This window comes from Corvus hawaiiensis, chromosome 5 (assembly GCF_020740725.1).
Source record: "Corvus hawaiiensis isolate bCorHaw1 chromosome 5, bCorHaw1.pri.cur, whole genome shotgun sequence".
Lineage (NCBI taxonomy): Eukaryota > Metazoa > Chordata > Aves > Passeriformes > Corvidae > Corvus > Corvus hawaiiensis.
In genome coordinates, this window is record NC_063217.1 from 28,841,854 (window position 1) to 28,858,924 (window position 17,071).

General features: G+C 36.3%; 1 protein-coding gene across 4 annotated transcripts in view; it reads left to right on the forward strand.

The window, feature by feature from the left end:
- The first annotated feature begins 777 nt into the window (after positions 1-777).
- Positions 778-17,071, forward strand: part of CEP135 (centrosomal protein 135) — a 36,638-nt gene continuing 20,344 nt past the window's right edge. For all 4 annotated transcript variants that reach the window (XM_048304741.1, XM_048304742.1, XM_048304743.1 and 1 more), the window contains exons 1-14: positions 778-875; positions 4,504-4,969; positions 6,228-6,392; positions 7,427-7,617; positions 8,127-8,294; positions 9,683-9,824; positions 10,240-10,324; positions 11,284-11,412; positions 12,542-12,757; positions 13,329-13,394; positions 14,375-14,525; positions 15,524-15,717; positions 16,187-16,330; positions 16,833-16,976. In XM_048304741.1, coding sequence (XP_048160698.1) covers positions 6,280-6,392; positions 7,427-7,617; positions 8,127-8,294; positions 9,683-9,824; positions 10,240-10,324; positions 11,284-11,412; positions 12,542-12,757; positions 13,329-13,394; positions 14,375-14,525; positions 15,524-15,717; positions 16,187-16,330; positions 16,833-16,976 — 1,743 coding nt within the window. In that variant the 5' untranslated portion in view covers positions 778-875; positions 4,504-4,969; positions 6,228-6,279. The remainder of the gene's footprint in view (positions 876-4,503; positions 4,970-6,227; positions 6,393-7,426; positions 7,618-8,126; positions 8,295-9,682; positions 9,825-10,239; positions 10,325-11,283; positions 11,413-12,541; positions 12,758-13,328; positions 13,395-14,374; positions 14,526-15,523; positions 15,718-16,186; positions 16,331-16,832; positions 16,977-17,071) is intronic.

A 17,071-nucleotide genomic window follows, 5' to 3' on the forward strand; every position in this document is an offset into this window, starting at 1 on the left:
ATTCAGGACCTAGGTTTTCTGTACAGCTTGATGAAATTGCCAAGATGTTGGATAGAGGTGGGGTGTATATAGGATAGAAACAGGCACATTAAACATGCTGACAGAGGTAAAATGTTTTTTGAGATGTAGATGCAAAAATAAAACACCGGGATGAATGAGTTTTTCTGCTGAGTTTTGTAACAACAGTTACAAACTGTAACTGTTTGTAACAGTTCCACCTGCTCGGTGGAACTCAGGACCACTGGGACCTGGATTTCACAGATGCATAGAATTGCTTTTGTTGGAAGGGACCTTAAAGATCCTCTAGTTCCAACCGCCTTCCATGGGCACGGACACCTCCCAGTAGACCAGGTTGCTCAAAGCCCCATTCAGCCTGGCCATGAACACTTCCAGGGATGGGGTTTCCACAGCTTCTCTGGGCAGCCTGTTCCAATGTCTCACCACCCTTACAGTAAAGAGCTTCCTCCTACTCTCTTTCAGTCTGAATCCTTTGCCCCTTCTCCTGCCACTACATCCCCACGCAAAACGTCCCTCTCCGGGGGCTGGGCTGGGCCCTGTGCGCAGAGGGGAAGCCTGTTGTCCCGGGTCTACCGGAGCCCAGGAGCCTGCGGGACACCGGCTCCTCATCCCGCTGCTGGGCCCGCGGCAGCAGGAAGCGTTCCGCCCGCCGCGCGAGGGCTGCCGGGCCGGGAAGGGGCGGGCCGGGCCGGGGCGGGCCGGGGCGGGCGCTCGGCGGCGCGGGCGCGTCCCCCCCGTTGCTGCGGTGACGGGCCGGAAGCGGCCGCTGCTCCGCGCGCCATTTTCAAAGGTTCCCCAGCGCCCGGACATCGCGGCCGCTCCGCAGCGGCCCCGGCTGCCGGCGCCTGCTCTTAGTGGTAAGTGTGGTGAGGGCGGGACAAGTGGCGTAAACCTGTTTGGAAAGGGGCCGACCGCCCCTCTGTAGGTACAGACGGGGGTTGCTGGAAGGTCTGCAAGTCTTCCCTTTTAGGGAAACGGGTGATGAGCAGGCTCATAATCGGAAGAGTTTTCTTGTGCTCCAGTGTGAGCTTACAGGATATGGTGACAGGCTGCCCAGGAAGGTCGTGGAGTCTCCCTCTCGGTAGACATTCTAAACACGCCTGGACGCGTTCCTGTCACCTGCTCCAGGTGACCCTGCCTTGGCTGGATAATCTCCAGAGGTGCCCTCCAACCCTAACCGTTCTGGCATTCCATGACATTTTAGCGAAGAAATCTGTTTTTTCAGAACAAGTGTTTTCTTTCCATTGGCAAGGTGCTGAGACTTCACAGCAAACGTATTGTACGAATATCTTAGTCAGAAATGAACTCCCAGCAAATCCAGTTGGGAGCAAACTTTCCTAAAGCAGGTGCTGGCTCACTGGGTGTATCTTGAACATGTTGTTAGAGCAGCTGCGGGTCACGGCACAGCCCTCAGCTGTACAGAGCCACGTATTAAGGCGCTGCAGTAGTCAAATGTTTGGTACCACTGCCTTTGGTACCTGAGCGAACAGGATGTGAACAAAAAGGAAAAAACCCTTTAACGTGTAAGTTCTGTTGAATGAAAAACTGCATTCGTCCATGGCCAAGATCCATCTTTGCTCTGCTTTTGTATTATTACATTTTCTTACTGAAAACACAAGTGTTGCATCTGCAGCAGTTAGTAACCTTCACTCACCATCAATTTTGCTGCATTGTTCTCAGAATGAAAGGAGGGCTTAGTCTGCTAAACATTTTCTGTTTTGCATTCTACCTTTAATAGCTAATCTAATACCTATAAGCATTGCTTCTTTCACACAATTTTATGCCAGCTGATTCTCTACTTAAAGCCTAGAGCAGTTGGCTCCACTATTGCCCATCTTTCACCTCAAGGTTCAATTTTAGACATTGGTGACTTAAAACAATAGGAAACAGTTCTTAGGTGCTACATATGTCTATTTCATAAACATCTGTATCTTCAAAAGACTGCTCACAGCCATCCAGGCATGTCATAAAATGCAGCATGTGAATGTTGTCACCTCTAGCAGTCTTTATGAGCAAAGGGGGAACAAAAAATGAGGCTGTTGGCTCTGAGTAATCTTCAGCGAGCAACTGAGAGATTTAGACATATTAATAAATCCGATTTAGGAAATGCCTCATTTAAAGTACCATTCAATTTTCTCTTTTCTATTTTTCATTGAAAATGGAAATTTGATTTTCTTCACAGCAGCACTAAATTGCAGGAAATATTTAGATGATGAATGGTGTGAACTAGTTATGCAGCTAATGTAGCCTATCTCATGGGAAATACCAAAGTTGTTGAGAGTGCTTTCCAGTACTTTGCAAACTTACAGACATCTAGTACATGTGACATACCTTTCATCAGGACTCAGTTGTCATTCACAAGGCTATTAAGCTTCTTTAAAGAAAAGCATATTCTGAATTGAATTGAATTGACTGGGTGCAAATAATATAAAAAACTTGGATTTCCAAAAAGCTTTTTGAGAAGGTTCTTTACCAAACACTTAAGAAAGCAGGTCTCTGTCAGAAATGGAGAAAAGAAGCTAGTGATTAAAAAAGAGAGTAGAAAAGTACTACCTTACAGTGAATGTGCAGAAGATTGTCTGCTGTTTAATACTGACTAGTGATCTGAAAGAATGGGTTAAAGAGGAAGGGACAAAATTTGCTCATTATATGGATGTGTTAAGTGCAATCCAATGCAGAGGAGTTTCACTGGACTGAGTAATAAAATTAAAGAGTAGTGTTAATAAAGGCAAAGTGATACATGCTGTGGTCTCTAAAGTGGCAGTAACTGCTCAGAAAGTTGTGTCACTGTGAATGCATCTAATCTATGCTTTAGAGCAAACAGACAAAGTGTCCTGGTTTCAGCTGGGATAAAATTAGTTTTCTTCCTATTAGCTGGTGCAATGTTGTGTTTTGGATTCAGCATGAGAATAATGTTGATAGCACTGTGGTGTTTTGGTTGTTGCTAAGTAGTGCTTGCTCTCAGCAAAGGACTTCTCAGTGCCATTGAGGAACTGCACAGAAAGCTGTGGGGGAACATAGCCAGGACAGCTGATCTGAGCTGGCCAGAGTGGCATTCCACACCACAGAACTTCATGGCCAATATATAAACTGGGGGAGTTACCCAGAGTGGGGCTGACTGTGGTTCGGGGACAGGCTGGGCATCAGTCATCGGGTGGTGAGCAATTGTATTCTGCATCTCTTGTATCTCTTGGGTTTTATCAATCTCTCTCTCTCTCCCTCTCCTTTTTATTCCAATTATTGTGATTATGTTTTGTTTCAAGTATTAAACTGTTCTTATGGCAATCTACAAGCTTTGGTTTTTTTTCTCCCTGAATCTTCTCTCCATCCCTGTGGCAGTGGGGAGAGTAAGCAAGCCAACTGTGTAGTGCTTGGTTGGAAGCTGGGGTTAAGCCATGACAAACACTGATCAGTAATGTGAAAGAATGGGTTAAACAGCGGGGGACAAAATTTGCTCATTATGTGGACATGCTAAGTGCAGTCCAAGGGTGCCAGAAGACTGGACTGAGTAATGATGCAGGAATTAAGGAGCTGTGTTAATAAAGGCAAAGTGATACATGCTGTGGTCTCTAAAGTGGTAGCAACCACTCAGAGAGATGTGTCACTGAATGCATCTAATCGATGCTTTAGAGCGATCAAAAAGGCAAATGGTAAGTTAGGTATCAATATGAATAGTGAAGGCTGCAGCCAAGAGTCTCTATGGCTGCTCAGAGGAAGGTCTATCAGGTACTATTATAATTATTTCAGTTCAACTTTAGGCCCTTCAAGTCCCTGCATTATAGGCTTATACAAAGAAAATGTGTGTAGGAGTAAGATTTCACTCATGTTTTTTAGGTTTTTATATTCTTGCTGTGGCAATGGTCAAGAGACACAGGATATTGTGTCAGACAGGACTTGGATTCAACTGAATCAATGCATCAGTTCATATATTAATTTTGTATTTCCAGAAAAACAAATTTTCCTGATGTAGAAGTTATTAGATACTTTTTCATGTCATGGTAAGACTAGTGATAGACTAAGTTTAGGATACGAGATTTAAATTTTGGTAGTCTGTAATGACAGAAGTCTGAAATTACTGACACATAATTTCTTTCCAACAAAGGGTGTATGACAATTATTGTCTTTGAAGAGTTTAATATCTATTTTAAGCTTTCTGAAAGGAGATGCCTTTTGGACTTACACTACTACAGCTATTAATTTCCTGGGATTATTGTGGATCAGATGTAGCTTTGATATAAAATAATGTAAGATAATACCCTTTATGGTTTGATTCCAGTGGCAATAATGATAAATAAATGAAATAAATTTCAGGTTTTAGGAAGGAAAGTGATTCAACCAGCAGTTTGTCAGCACCTCCCAATATTAGATCATGTTTAGGTAACTGTACCTTAAATGCCCGTTGCAGGGGTTTAGTTAAATTATGTATGTACTTCCTAGCCACAGTTACTGGAGTGCTAACATATGTCCATTTATTTTTCTTTGCAGTTACTGCAGAAAAACTCCATTCCCGTACAAGCTGTGACAGTTTTGTTCTTGATATTTCTTCTTCAAAATTTTCTCAATTTGATTAGTAAAACAATCTTTGCTCTTTCTAAAACACAAGATTTCAAACAAATCTAATGAACAATTTTAAGGTAAACTAATCTTTTTAACTGATACAAGCCTTCTTAAAGAGAAGATGGGCTCAGGAGTTACCAGTTTTCTTCTGTAGTAATATAAGATGTATTCCTGAGACTCAGTCTAGACACAGTAACACAGTCACACTTTTCCTGAATTCAACACAGAATCTTCAACTTTAATGCAGAAATACCAAGAACTTGTCACTTTAATCTCTAATCTTTGGCTGTCAGAGGAGTATGAAGAGCATTTACTACACATCAGGACACTGACTTCCACTTAGCACACTGGTGGAAAGTGTGGCGCCGCCTCCTCCTTCAGCCATCCCAGCACGGTATGTAAGGGGTCGTTGTCCGTGCCATTGCTTAGTTAATATCCCAACATCCTGAATCTCTTCAAGCAAATATTTTTGGTAGTACCCAGAACAGATGCTGTGCTTATAGGGCTGGTGATTTTCTCTCATCTACAGAGCAGTACCCGGTTACCACAGGCCTGTTGCTAGACTTCTTTGTAGTGTTTTAATAGAACGAGATGAAATCTTAACTTTCCAGCATTAGATATGAGAGAAACACACACATTTTCCTCACTTTATTGTTAATAGTTAATTTCAAATACCTGCATGTATTTATTTCTTTTTAAAATCTGGAGGATTGTGATGATAGTTTGGATTATCTCTATATTCTGTTCCTTTTGTATGACCTGCAAACACCACCTCCTTGAATTGGTAGTTTGGCTGCTGAGGTCTTTGCAGCCAATAGGTTAATACTGAAACTTCTGAAGACATTTGAGGGAAAAGGTTTTACAGAAATAACTACTTTTCAAAAATATTTCTAACTATTGAAGAGATGTTTTCACATATTAAGAAACATAAGCTTTAGTACTTGATTTGTTTTCTCATTCTGTATCTAAATTCAGAAGGACATAATGATATAAAATTTCTTCTTGCCTCAAATGTACTTGAAAAAACCAAAATTATCATTTGGATTCAGACACAGTAATGCTGATCCAGTCCCCTTTAGATCAACTTAGTAATACAAAGATAATTAATCAGTCAATTGAAAAAACCCCAACTCTCGTCCTTGAACTGTATTTTCCAGAAAACGATACAAGTATGACTATAGTATGCCAGTATTTTTTATCTTTCCTGTTTTTTGTCATAGAAAATAGATGTTCAAAGTTAATCTGTCTTCAAGATTTTACATATTTTATGCGATTTTAGAAATGGTTGGCGTAAGTTATATTAAGTACTGACTTGCAAAATTTGAAAGTAAGATTTATATATGGAAGAAAAAAGTATGAGTTTTTGAGAATAATCTGTCAATTTGTATTGTGTAATATACAATGATGACCATGATTCAAGAAAATCAAATATAATGAGAAAACTAACTGCCAAGGCAAATACTTATTTTTAAAGGAATATCTAAATATGTTTAAAACTTTTCAGTTGCAGTCATCCTTTTCTGATTTGCTTAAATTTTAAGGACATTCTTATGCACTGTATTTCCTACAGAAAAAAAAGTTCTTTTCCATTACTTTTTTCTATATTTTTCCTTCTTTAAAGGGCAGATGCTGTAACCGACAATCTTTTGCAGGTGTCCTGTTTTTCTTGACTGTGGCAAAAGCAGCTTTGGAGGTGTGTTTACAATGAGTACAAATGCAGAGCGAAGGTTCATTAATCTCAGGAAACGTCTGGATCAGCTGGGCTATCGGCAGTCACTGGGAGTGGAGAGTTTACCTTTAGTGGAAAAGCTTTTTAGGTATTCAAAAGGAGATTCATTAAAAAAATAGTAATCATATAGTAGGTATTGTTTGATTTTTGACATGTAAGGAAGAAGGCTTAATCTGAGGATTATTTTCTAGCAATGTTATTTCAAGGGTAACATTAAGTTCCTGTAGTATGTACGGGATTATGACATGCATAAGTATGTACATACTTATGACTAAATATGATGAAGTCAAATGCGTTTGCTTAAGTGATGGTAACATCTTAAGATTTAATTTAATTCAGTAGAATTGCTTCTAAGGATCTGTGGTGTAGGAAAATTCAAGTTTTCTAACCTCATAAGAGAGCTGAGAATAGTCACTATTGATATGTGATTAAAAGGACACTTTTATAACTGGTTGTATAAACAATAATTACTATTGCCTGTTCTGTGACTTAAAATAAAACATTCACATCTCCATTTATAATGACCTTATTTAGAGAATTTAAAATTTGTTATCTCTGTCCTTTTTACAAGGCACGTAACAGAAAAACCATGAAATTTTCAGATTGCCTTCTTATTATATCTGCCATTTTGTGGCTTTGATATTATTAGGAATATAGTACTTTCCATAGTAATCCAGTTATATTTGTCTAAACACACAAATGTAGCTATTCTGGTTCTGTTGCTCTCTAGAATGCAATACAGATGGAAGAACCATAGCTAGGCAAATGTGAAGTAATCTGCCTTCAACATTAAGTCTCATTCTTGTGTCTGCCAGGTAGATTTACTCTCTCCATCACTACCTTTGATGCTTATCAGAGGTAAACTCCTGATATTTATCAGCTTTATAACTATTTTGTTTTCTATTTTTTCTCCTGTTCATTCCTATTTACTGTTTTTTTAAACAGATGGTTCCTATCTTTCAGTTTTTCTTACATGACATTAATGTTTTGTTGCCTTTGTTTGAACTCATTTGTCCCCCCTCTTGGGGAAAAGGTTTTGTTTCTTAGGTCATAATAAACATTTGCATCTGCAGCGTGAAGGCTGATAACATTGCTAAGACATCTGATATTCCTTTATCCTAGTGACTTAGTTCATACAACTGAGAGTTTGCGCAAATCAAAGTTATCTTCTGGAAAAACTGAAAAAGAATGCAGCAATTATGATACTATTTTGGAACCTTATAAAACAGAGAATGCTAGACTTACCAGGGAAAATAACGATCTACATTTAGAAATACTAAAACTGAAAGAGCATTCTGATCGTCATGTTAAAGGTAATATGCAAATGATGATGCACTTTTGTAATCCTTACATGCCAAAATAAAATTGTGGCTAAATCCTTGATCTGCAGATTCATGTATCTGTACTAATTAGTGAGTGTGAGTGGTCATGGAATTTGGTGCCTTCAAGGAATTAAGGTTCAGGCTCAGACATTTTTTTTGCTGTCAAAAAACTTAAGTTCTGCAAATTATTGTTTTAATAAGACATGAGAATGTTAGAAATCTTAACATATACTTTCAATACCTTGAAATGGTATTTTTTAACTGAAAATTAAATTCTGCTGTTAACTGTGCCTTTGTTCCACAATGAGTGTTTATCTGTAAAACATGTATAAATACGTATTTTTGTGTGTTTGTTTGTAAATATATGCACATATGTATGTGTATTTGATAGTTTTATGCTATGGAAAAAGAATACAGGATTCTCTTTATGCTTATTTTGGTGCTACTAGGAAAAACAATAGTGAATAAGAGAGATAATACTGCTTTTCTCTCCCTTGAAGATTTGAAAGCTTCCTTAAGGAGGGTTGAACATGAAACATCTGACTTGAAATTTTTGAATAACCAATATATACATAAAATTAAAATGCTGGAAAAAGAGACCAAAGCCAAGACTGAAAAAATTCAGCATCTTCAGGAGAGGAATCTGCAAGCAGTGGTGCAAACACCTGGTGAGTGTAAATAATCACAGATATTTCAACTTTTTTCTGGGCTTTTTTGGATCTTCAGAACATAATATTTTTTCCTCTAGTAAGAGGAGTTATTGTGGTAAAATATCCAGTAGAGTAACATTACCCTTTGAAAGTTTTGGCTCTGAATTCTGTAATTTCTCTATATGAAGTTTCATTAGGTCATCACTTGCATTAGGGACAAATTTGAATGCAAACATAGATTGAACAGAAGACTATTAAGTTAAAATGTGACCAGAAAGCTATTAATCAATGGCTATTTTTTTTATTGCTGCATCTAATTTAGTCAGAGGCAGATTGTTTGAGCCTTGCATATTTTTGACAGGTAATTGATGTGTAAGTGAGAAATTCAGATTTTTGGAACCAAGATCTAAACACAGCAAGATGCAAAATACGTCTACAAATATTCCAACCCTCTAGAAGCTTACAGTATTTAAAGGGTTTTTTGATAACTTAAAATGTTCTAGATGTTACTTTGAGGTTAATGTCTTTCTCCAGGGTGTCCTTTTCCTTAATTTTTTTCAAGCTAAGGGAGATAGAATTATTTTGTGACATTTTGAAACTGTCTTTTTTTTCCAAGTCATTGAATTATATACATATTTTTGGCATCTAAGGGAAATCAGTGGATTGCTAGGAAAAATTAAAAGTCCTCTTTATTTTTCCATACCTTTCTGCACTTCATGTCCTTTGCTTCAAAGATGACATATTATGCTTTTGTTTGTCTTTCTGCATACTTGCCCTTTGGTCACCAGTCTTCTAGGATTTTTCTATACTACATCATCCAATATTCCATGTTCTTATTTAATCATATGATGAAGAGTAAATGTTCTGTCTGGAAATAATACTATCTTTTGCTTTTTTCTAAATATGTTATTATTCAAGCTAATAGCATGCTCTGCTTGATAAGCAGTAGAATATGATATTCACTGAAATGACAACAGAGTAGAAGGAATAAAAATATTACTGAACAGTGCAGAGGTTAGTTCAGTCATAAAATAGTTCTTAAATGTGAAAACCAAATGTCTTTTGTGATGTTTTGATTTAGCTTTTTTAGTAAGCTAAATCACTAACAGCTTCAACAAGTTTGAACTATGGAATATTTGGGATCTTAAACACTGGGGAAAATTACTTGTACTAAACTTCCTGTGTTTCCTTACTATAATAGTGGACTTTGACAAAACTGATACTAACCTGCAAGAATGGTGTTGTCTAGAGTATGTGAATTTTATCAACTTACTGCAGAAGGATTAAAATGGTGAAATGTGCCCGTTCAGAAGCAGTAGAATAAACAGGAAAATTAATTTTGTATTAGAGAAGATGGTTCCCTTGCTTTAACTCCAAGTAATATGCCTCTGGTTTTGGGCTTTTAGGTGGCAGGAAAAAAAGCATTCCTTTCAGGCGTCAACGCATGCAGATAGACCAGCTTGTGCCCCCATCAAGTGTCAGTGCCTACCCAGTGCCTCAGCCAGAGGACCCTTACATCGCAGACCTCCTGCAGGTGGCTGATAATCGGTGAGCCAGAGAGCTTTGTAATTTTGAACTGTGGGTGTGTCTTCAATTCTCGCCGTCCTACTCTTTTTGGTTGATAAGTTAAATTAATCTGCTCCCAGTTGAGTCTGTCACTGGTACCAGTAATTGGTAGATGATCTCCCTGTCTTTATCTTGACCCATGAGCTTTCTCATCTTTTCTCCCCCATCCTGTTGAGGAAAGGAAGTAAGACAGCATCTGGGTGAGGGACTGGCAGCCAGGCAAGGTCAACATGCTACAGTATCTCAAACAACTGCTTCTGCATTAATATTTTGCATGAACAAAACTATTTCTTTGTGAAATATTTGGGTTCAGGAGCAAAGAGAAAATGCTAATATTGAATTGCGTGCATACAATTCTTCCATGAATTCACATAAAAAATACAGTACTACATTTCAGAATTCAAGAACTGCAGTCAGAAGTAGCAGAGCTACAGGAAAAACTGGAGACATCTGAATGTGGAATGAAAAATTATAGCAAACAGGTATGTTTATATCATCATTAGCAGTGGTATTATTGTTTTATTATTAATATTATTATTATTATTATTTGGGTGTCATAGCTATGGCAATGGCCTTTGTTTTAAAAACCTTCTTGGGAAGGCATTTGTAGGGCTTGTGAAATACAGTTATTCTAACTTGCCTATGTTGAGCAGTTTCTCTCCTCTGCTTTTGGAGACAGCAGCAATGACAAAATACTTGTCTGGTGATTTTGCTGATACATTTTGTGTATTGAAATTGCATTAAATAAGCTAAATTTGACAATCATAAGTAGAATTTGTCAACATTTTTTTAGTGCATAAGTGTTAACTTGTCCAAAATAGTAATTTGATCTACATAAATCTTAGGATAATTTTTTCACTGCTCGGACTGGTTATATTTTTAAAATTTTTGATAGTTAATTTATGAACAACAGATTTTACAATATTTTAATGAGAGTGGATTGATATGTACAATCTTTAAGTAATGGAATTACATCAAATGTTCTTATGTTACTTCTTTCAAAATCTAGGGATTTCTTCTTTCTTCACATCTTGGTTTTCCTCTTCCAATATTTCCTTTTTTCCAGTGACTGGAATAATCACTGAGTTAACTTACTTAGAAGTTTTTTCCCTAGCTTTAAGTGCTAGTCTCAATTAAGTTGCAGCATTCATTAACTTCACATTAAGTTAAAATTGTTTGGTTTTCTTCAAGAATGTAAAACAGTAGGAACTGTTTCAGTTTTTCCTTACAAATTGTATTTGATTAATTTATTTCTCTTTCTAAGATATAACTTTTTTCAGAAGAACTGAGAATAAAAAAAAAATATATATATATATATACAAGTTGAAATTGAATTTTTAGTTGCTTATCTTTTTACTGAATAATATGTGTGTGTTTATTTAAACAAAGGGTCTATTAAAGGGTGTATAAGATACTACAGCATTGATTTTGTCCCTCAAAGGTTGAGATAAGAGACAAAGAAATCGAGCGCTTAACACTGGCATTGGATGGTGGGCGTTCTCATGAGGTTCTCTCGCTGGAATCGAGAACTAAAAGTAATGAGAAGCTCATTTCCCACTTGAATTTACAGGTAATTCATTTGTTTAGTCAAACCTAAAAATATTGGTGATCCAAAACACCCCACAAAACTTTTAGCTCTACAAAAAATCACTATAGATATAAAATCAATCAATTGAATTTGCCTTTCTTTTTAGGTGGCAGTGTTTCTTGTCGAAGGAAATTTCATTTCTTGTTTTAAAAGTCTGTCAGAAAGGTTTTGGTAAAGAATTCCATGAACGCACATCTGTACGGAGTATGTTAATCTGAAAGGATGCAGCAAATTTTTGTATACACAGTTTTCAGCAAGTTTGAAAATCCTTTTATTTGGTTAGAAAGTTATTGCATACATGCCATTTATGCTTTAGAAAATAACAATGGTGTATGCAATTATGATAAGGAGTAACCCTGTAGATACTCTCATGAGAAGAGTGTGGAATCTTCCTTATGGATCTCAGATGGTCCCCACCTTTACTCCAACACAGGCTTGTGAGGAAAGGGTAAGCTTAGGATAAAGGTGTTTGTATTTACTGTGCATGTTAGCATGTGTTCAATACTGGTCTCCGAATGAGAATTTCAACGTGAGCTGGAGTACAAATCAAGTAAAGCATATCTCTGGATTTGTACCATCAATTCTCTGGCTTTTCTCACGTGAGTTAGAGGTTTTGTGTATGACTGTGCATGATGTACAGTGGCATGGGAGCCACGTTGAAGAGTTTGTTGGCTTAGGTTCAGTGCTGCAAAAATACAGAATGAGCTGTGACTTGGAAGCAGTAAAGCTGTGCTCAGTGATCCTGAATTAGTAAGTCATGATGAATACAAATTGATTGTACAGGGAGTGAGCCCAGAGCTGCATGAAGCTGGTTTTGTACCATCAAGACTATTTGCTCAGCCTCAGTCCCAATATACCACTTTCATTTGACAAGAAATGTATGGTTATCTTTCTATAGCAGTATTCATGACTATGAGAGAGCTCATAAAACTGTATTTCTTTTTCAGGTTGATAAGCATTAAGTTCTAAAACTAGAAAATCTGGCCATTTTTAACAAGATATCATTATTTTACTATGGATGTAGAGATACTGTATTTCAGAAGATTGAGAGGAACTTTTGCTACCTAGTTTAACAATGCATATTAATATTTTAACAAAAAATGTCTTTCAGATTGAGTATCTTCAGCAAAAAAACAAAGAACTTGAAAATCGCATTGAAGATCTCTTGGACACTGAACAAAATGTGACTAGTGAGGTAGTGGATTTAAGCAATAAAAATGAAGAACTGTGTCAAGAACTGAATGAAATAGATCACTTGGCACAGCAGTTGGAAAGAGACAAAGAAATAGTGCTTGAGACTGCAGATAAGGAAATAGGAGAAGCAAAGGTAATCACTAACATGTCACAGATTGAAGGATCTGCTCCATTTTATTTGGCTTTATATCTTCTAATTGCAATGCAAGACCTATTGGCTACTGAAAGGAAGATTAAAAAGATTTTTTTTCCAGTTTTCTTAACATCACACAGAATTTCTCACTTAAAGTCGATTAATCACAACAATTTTGTCTCTTTACTGTGTTAGGTTAGATGACTTTAGTTGAGGGTCAATCTGTTCTTTCTTCTTCTATTAGCTTAGTGTGAAATAAAATGCTGAGATACTTAAAGCTATTGCTAGGTAATGCATATTTGCAACAGCAATGAATATGTTTGGAGGGTTTTTTTCTATGAGGAGTCATGCAATGATTAATTTAATTGTTGTGCTTCAAATGACCATAGGTGTTTATACCACAAATTTTTTGTGCTTTCACTTCATAGGAGCTTTAATACTTTATAATAAGGAACTAACTATACTTTATTTCTTACCAAAATAGTCTGCTTCCTTACTTTTTTTGTAACAAAGGAATTGTTGTCATTTTGAATATGTAACTCTTAACATATAGGTTAATTTTGGTTGATAGAAAGAAATTGAAAGAAAACACAGTGAAATACAGGATCTACAAGAAACAATAACAAGGCTTAAATCAGTAAGTAAAAATATTTTCAGTTCTTGTTTGTACCATTTTTATCATGCTGTCATCCATGTGATTGTTTCATTTATTATAAAAAAATATCAATTTAACAATTAACAAGAGAACTTCTGTAGTACTCTGAAACTCTGTTGTAAGAATTACTAATTAATGAGTGAAAGAGTTAGAGAAGCTACATCATATTGTTGCAAAAATAAACTGAAAGAAATCTCTGTAGACAGTATGGTTGACTATGTCCTTATTGTACATTTCCTTATTTCTGAAGTTAAAATTTCCATTTGCCACAATCATATTTGTCACAAATGAGTTACAACATCCTAGAGGATCTTTATGTTTAGAAACTCCTTTGTCTTTTAAATGGCATGTGAAAAAGTATCCAGTATTTGGCTCGCTCAGAAACAAAGCATAGGGCCAGATGAAAAACATCACTATTATCAATTCTTTGAAGAATTGATAATAAACTCTTTCTTTAGGAATATATAGGAACTTGTGTATTAACTGAGTACAGGGTTTTGTTTCAGTCTATCTAGTGAACTTGCAAATACAAGACTACTTAATTTTCAGTGCATCACAGGAAAGATGTGCCAAATAGCATTTGATTGGCTTCAGAGTTGCATTGACTGAGATGCTGTATTGTAATGTACTTTAACACCAACACTGTTACCAAATGCTGTTAAAATTATTTATTGCTTTAGTTGTTAATTTTTTTTCCTGTGTTTGTATCCCACTATCCTACTGGTTGGTTTGCTTTTCTTGTTACTGATTGCAAACTGTGTAAAAAGTAATGTTTACTTTGATTTAATAAAATATAATATAAATACAGTGAGGGCCTGCAACAAATGTTAAAGCATGAAGCATCCAGGTCAACCAGAAGTAAACAGTGCTGTATATCAAAAGTTGAACAAAATGTTAAATTTTTTTCCCCAAATTTCTCTATTGGCACTTATAATTTTTATAATTTAAAATTGCTACTTCAGGATTTGTGCTCATGTCATAAGGAGAATGAGAGGCTGAATGAGGAACTCCTTGGGAAAACAGATGATAAAGTGAATCTTGAGCTGTTGTTAAACCAGCTTCAACAAGAGAAGCAAAGGCTGATAGAAAAAACAGAGAACTTAGAAAGAAAAGGTAAATCTTCAAATGTAGATTCTTGGAAATTACTTTCCTGTAATTTTTGAAATAGAATACTTATCTAGTTAACATACAGTTAATAATACTAAAAGACTTTTGATAGCTGTAAATTAAAAGAAGACTGTAGGTCTCCAGTCATAATTGAAGTGAAAACTCTTGTCATAGAAAGATATTTTCATTCTGTATGTGAGAACTGAAAGTTGAGCTTTTTACTGTGATCCCACACGACATCCTTATCCTAATTCTTTGGCAGTTTCATACAAAGTAATTTCCAAAACTCTTTTTATTCTCTGTTTTTGAAAAGTGAATTCAGACTGTTTCTTGAGACATCTATCCACTTAGATCTTGAAAACCTCCAGGGGTGAAGATTCCACAACATCTCTAAGCAGCCCATTCTAATGTTCCTCAATTCTCAGAGTAAAATATTTTTCCCTGTATTGTTTGTAATTGCTTGTAGCAATTAATTGCCACTGTTCCTTATTTACCTACTATGCACCTGTGAAGAAAGTGGCTCCATGTTATCTGTAAGTCCCTCCTGGTACTGTCAGTCTGCTGTTGGGTCTCCAGCTCATCTCCAGGCTGAATAAACCTAGTTCCCTCAGCTGTTCCCCCCAGAGCAAGTATTTTGCTCCCTGACAGCTTGCAGGGCCTGCCTTGAACTTAATTTATCTGCATCTTTCTTGTGCTAGGAGGAGCAAACCTTAGCAGTCTCGTAAGTGTGATCTAATGAGTGCTAAATAAAGGGAAATAATCACATCCCTCTGTCTCTGTCTCCATTGATACAGCCCAAGATGCTGTGAGGCCTCTGCTGGTCTTACAGTACTCACTCGTGTTTAGCCTACTGTCAGTCAGGACTCCTACATCCTTTTCAGCAGGATTGCTGCCTGGATGGTTGGTGGGAGTTAATCCATCCCAAATGCAAGTGTCTTTGAGGAAATTCATGACTTTCCTATAGAGTTGGGTTGTTTTTAGTCTTTTTTTTTTTTGTCTTCCAGAACGAGAACTTGTCCTAGAAATCGAAAGAATGAGATTAGACTGTGGTATTGCCCTAGGAGACAAATCTCCATCTCGTCTAGATGCATTTGTAAAGACCTTAGAAGATGACAGAGACTATTATAAGCGAGAGTTAGAATATCTTCAGAAAATGATAAAACGAAGGCCTAGCCCAAGCCGCAGGACTGCAGAGAAGGTGAAGTTCCTCCTGTCGATCAAGTGGAAAAAGTACTGTAAATACTGTAGAAACATTTAAGAAGCCATCAGATATACTCTCAACTTCAGTGGCATTAAATGACTGTAGTAGTTTTCTATATTACATTCTTAATGCAAAAAATCAGCTGAGAGACTCCAATGAACTTGCCTTTTTCTTTCCATGTTACATTTTTCAGTACCATTAATTATTGATCAGTTTATTTGAAATAAATAGAATTAGATAATAAGCAGAAAAAGGTCGAAATCTTACTGCTTGCTGCTTTCCTTTTTCTTTTTAACAGTTAGTTCTTGTTTAGATTATACCACCAGTGCCCGGCTTTTTCTTGCAATTAAAATTATTTTGAATATATTTTTTATGTATTACTAATAGAAGGAGTTCTTTTTTGGTATTAGTTCTCCAGATGTTTTAATTAGCAAATTTTAACATAAATTTATTGATCACTTTTCAGAGTGAAGAGCTTAAATCAATCTCCAGAGAAAGAGATGAGCTGCGGTCCATGTTAGACAGATTTGAAAAACACGTGATAGAAATTCAGTCCAATGTCAAATTATTGACTGCAGAAAGAGATAGATTAAATGTTCTTTATGAGCAGGTAAGAAAAAATTGTTTATAGTTAACATTGAAATAACCAATTAACACTTGTTGTACTGTTGGATATTTAAAATGAAAAACCTAGTAGAATAGAACCAACACTAATAAAATACATACCTATTTTTATTACTAATTAATAAAATTACGTATTCTAGTTAGTTTATTAACTTGAAAGCCATTATAAATTATTATACTGGCATTTGGAAATGATAAACATCAGAAAAAAATCAGTAGAATGCATGAGAACGATGTGTAAAGATACAGCAAGAATGCAAGAAAGGAGTAGTTAACTGATAAGAGAACAGTGAAGTTAGGCTATACTTGGGACAGTAAAAGAATTATGATTATTTTGACAGTGTAAGTTGTCATGCTACTCAGTGATTAAGGGAATACATTTTAGTTATCTAGGGAAAAATAAGACTGTAATAGGTTATTGTAATAACAGCATTTTGTTATATTGCAGTCCATGTGTATGTATGCTAACGAACAATAATCTTTTGAAGTCTCTGAGTGAATTGAACAGGATGAGAAGAGAAGCAAAACACAATTTAGTTTCTCAAAGTCACGTGGAAGAAGAAAGAGATATTGCACTGACTGACTTTAGAAGACTAATGGCAGAAAATGAAAGTCTTGGAGAAAAATTAAAGGTGAGCTTTTATAGCTTCATTGCTTACAGTGAGGTGGCATATAGGGAAGGCTTCTACAATAATGCTGTGTTTGTGTTTGGCCATTTGTCAGTTCC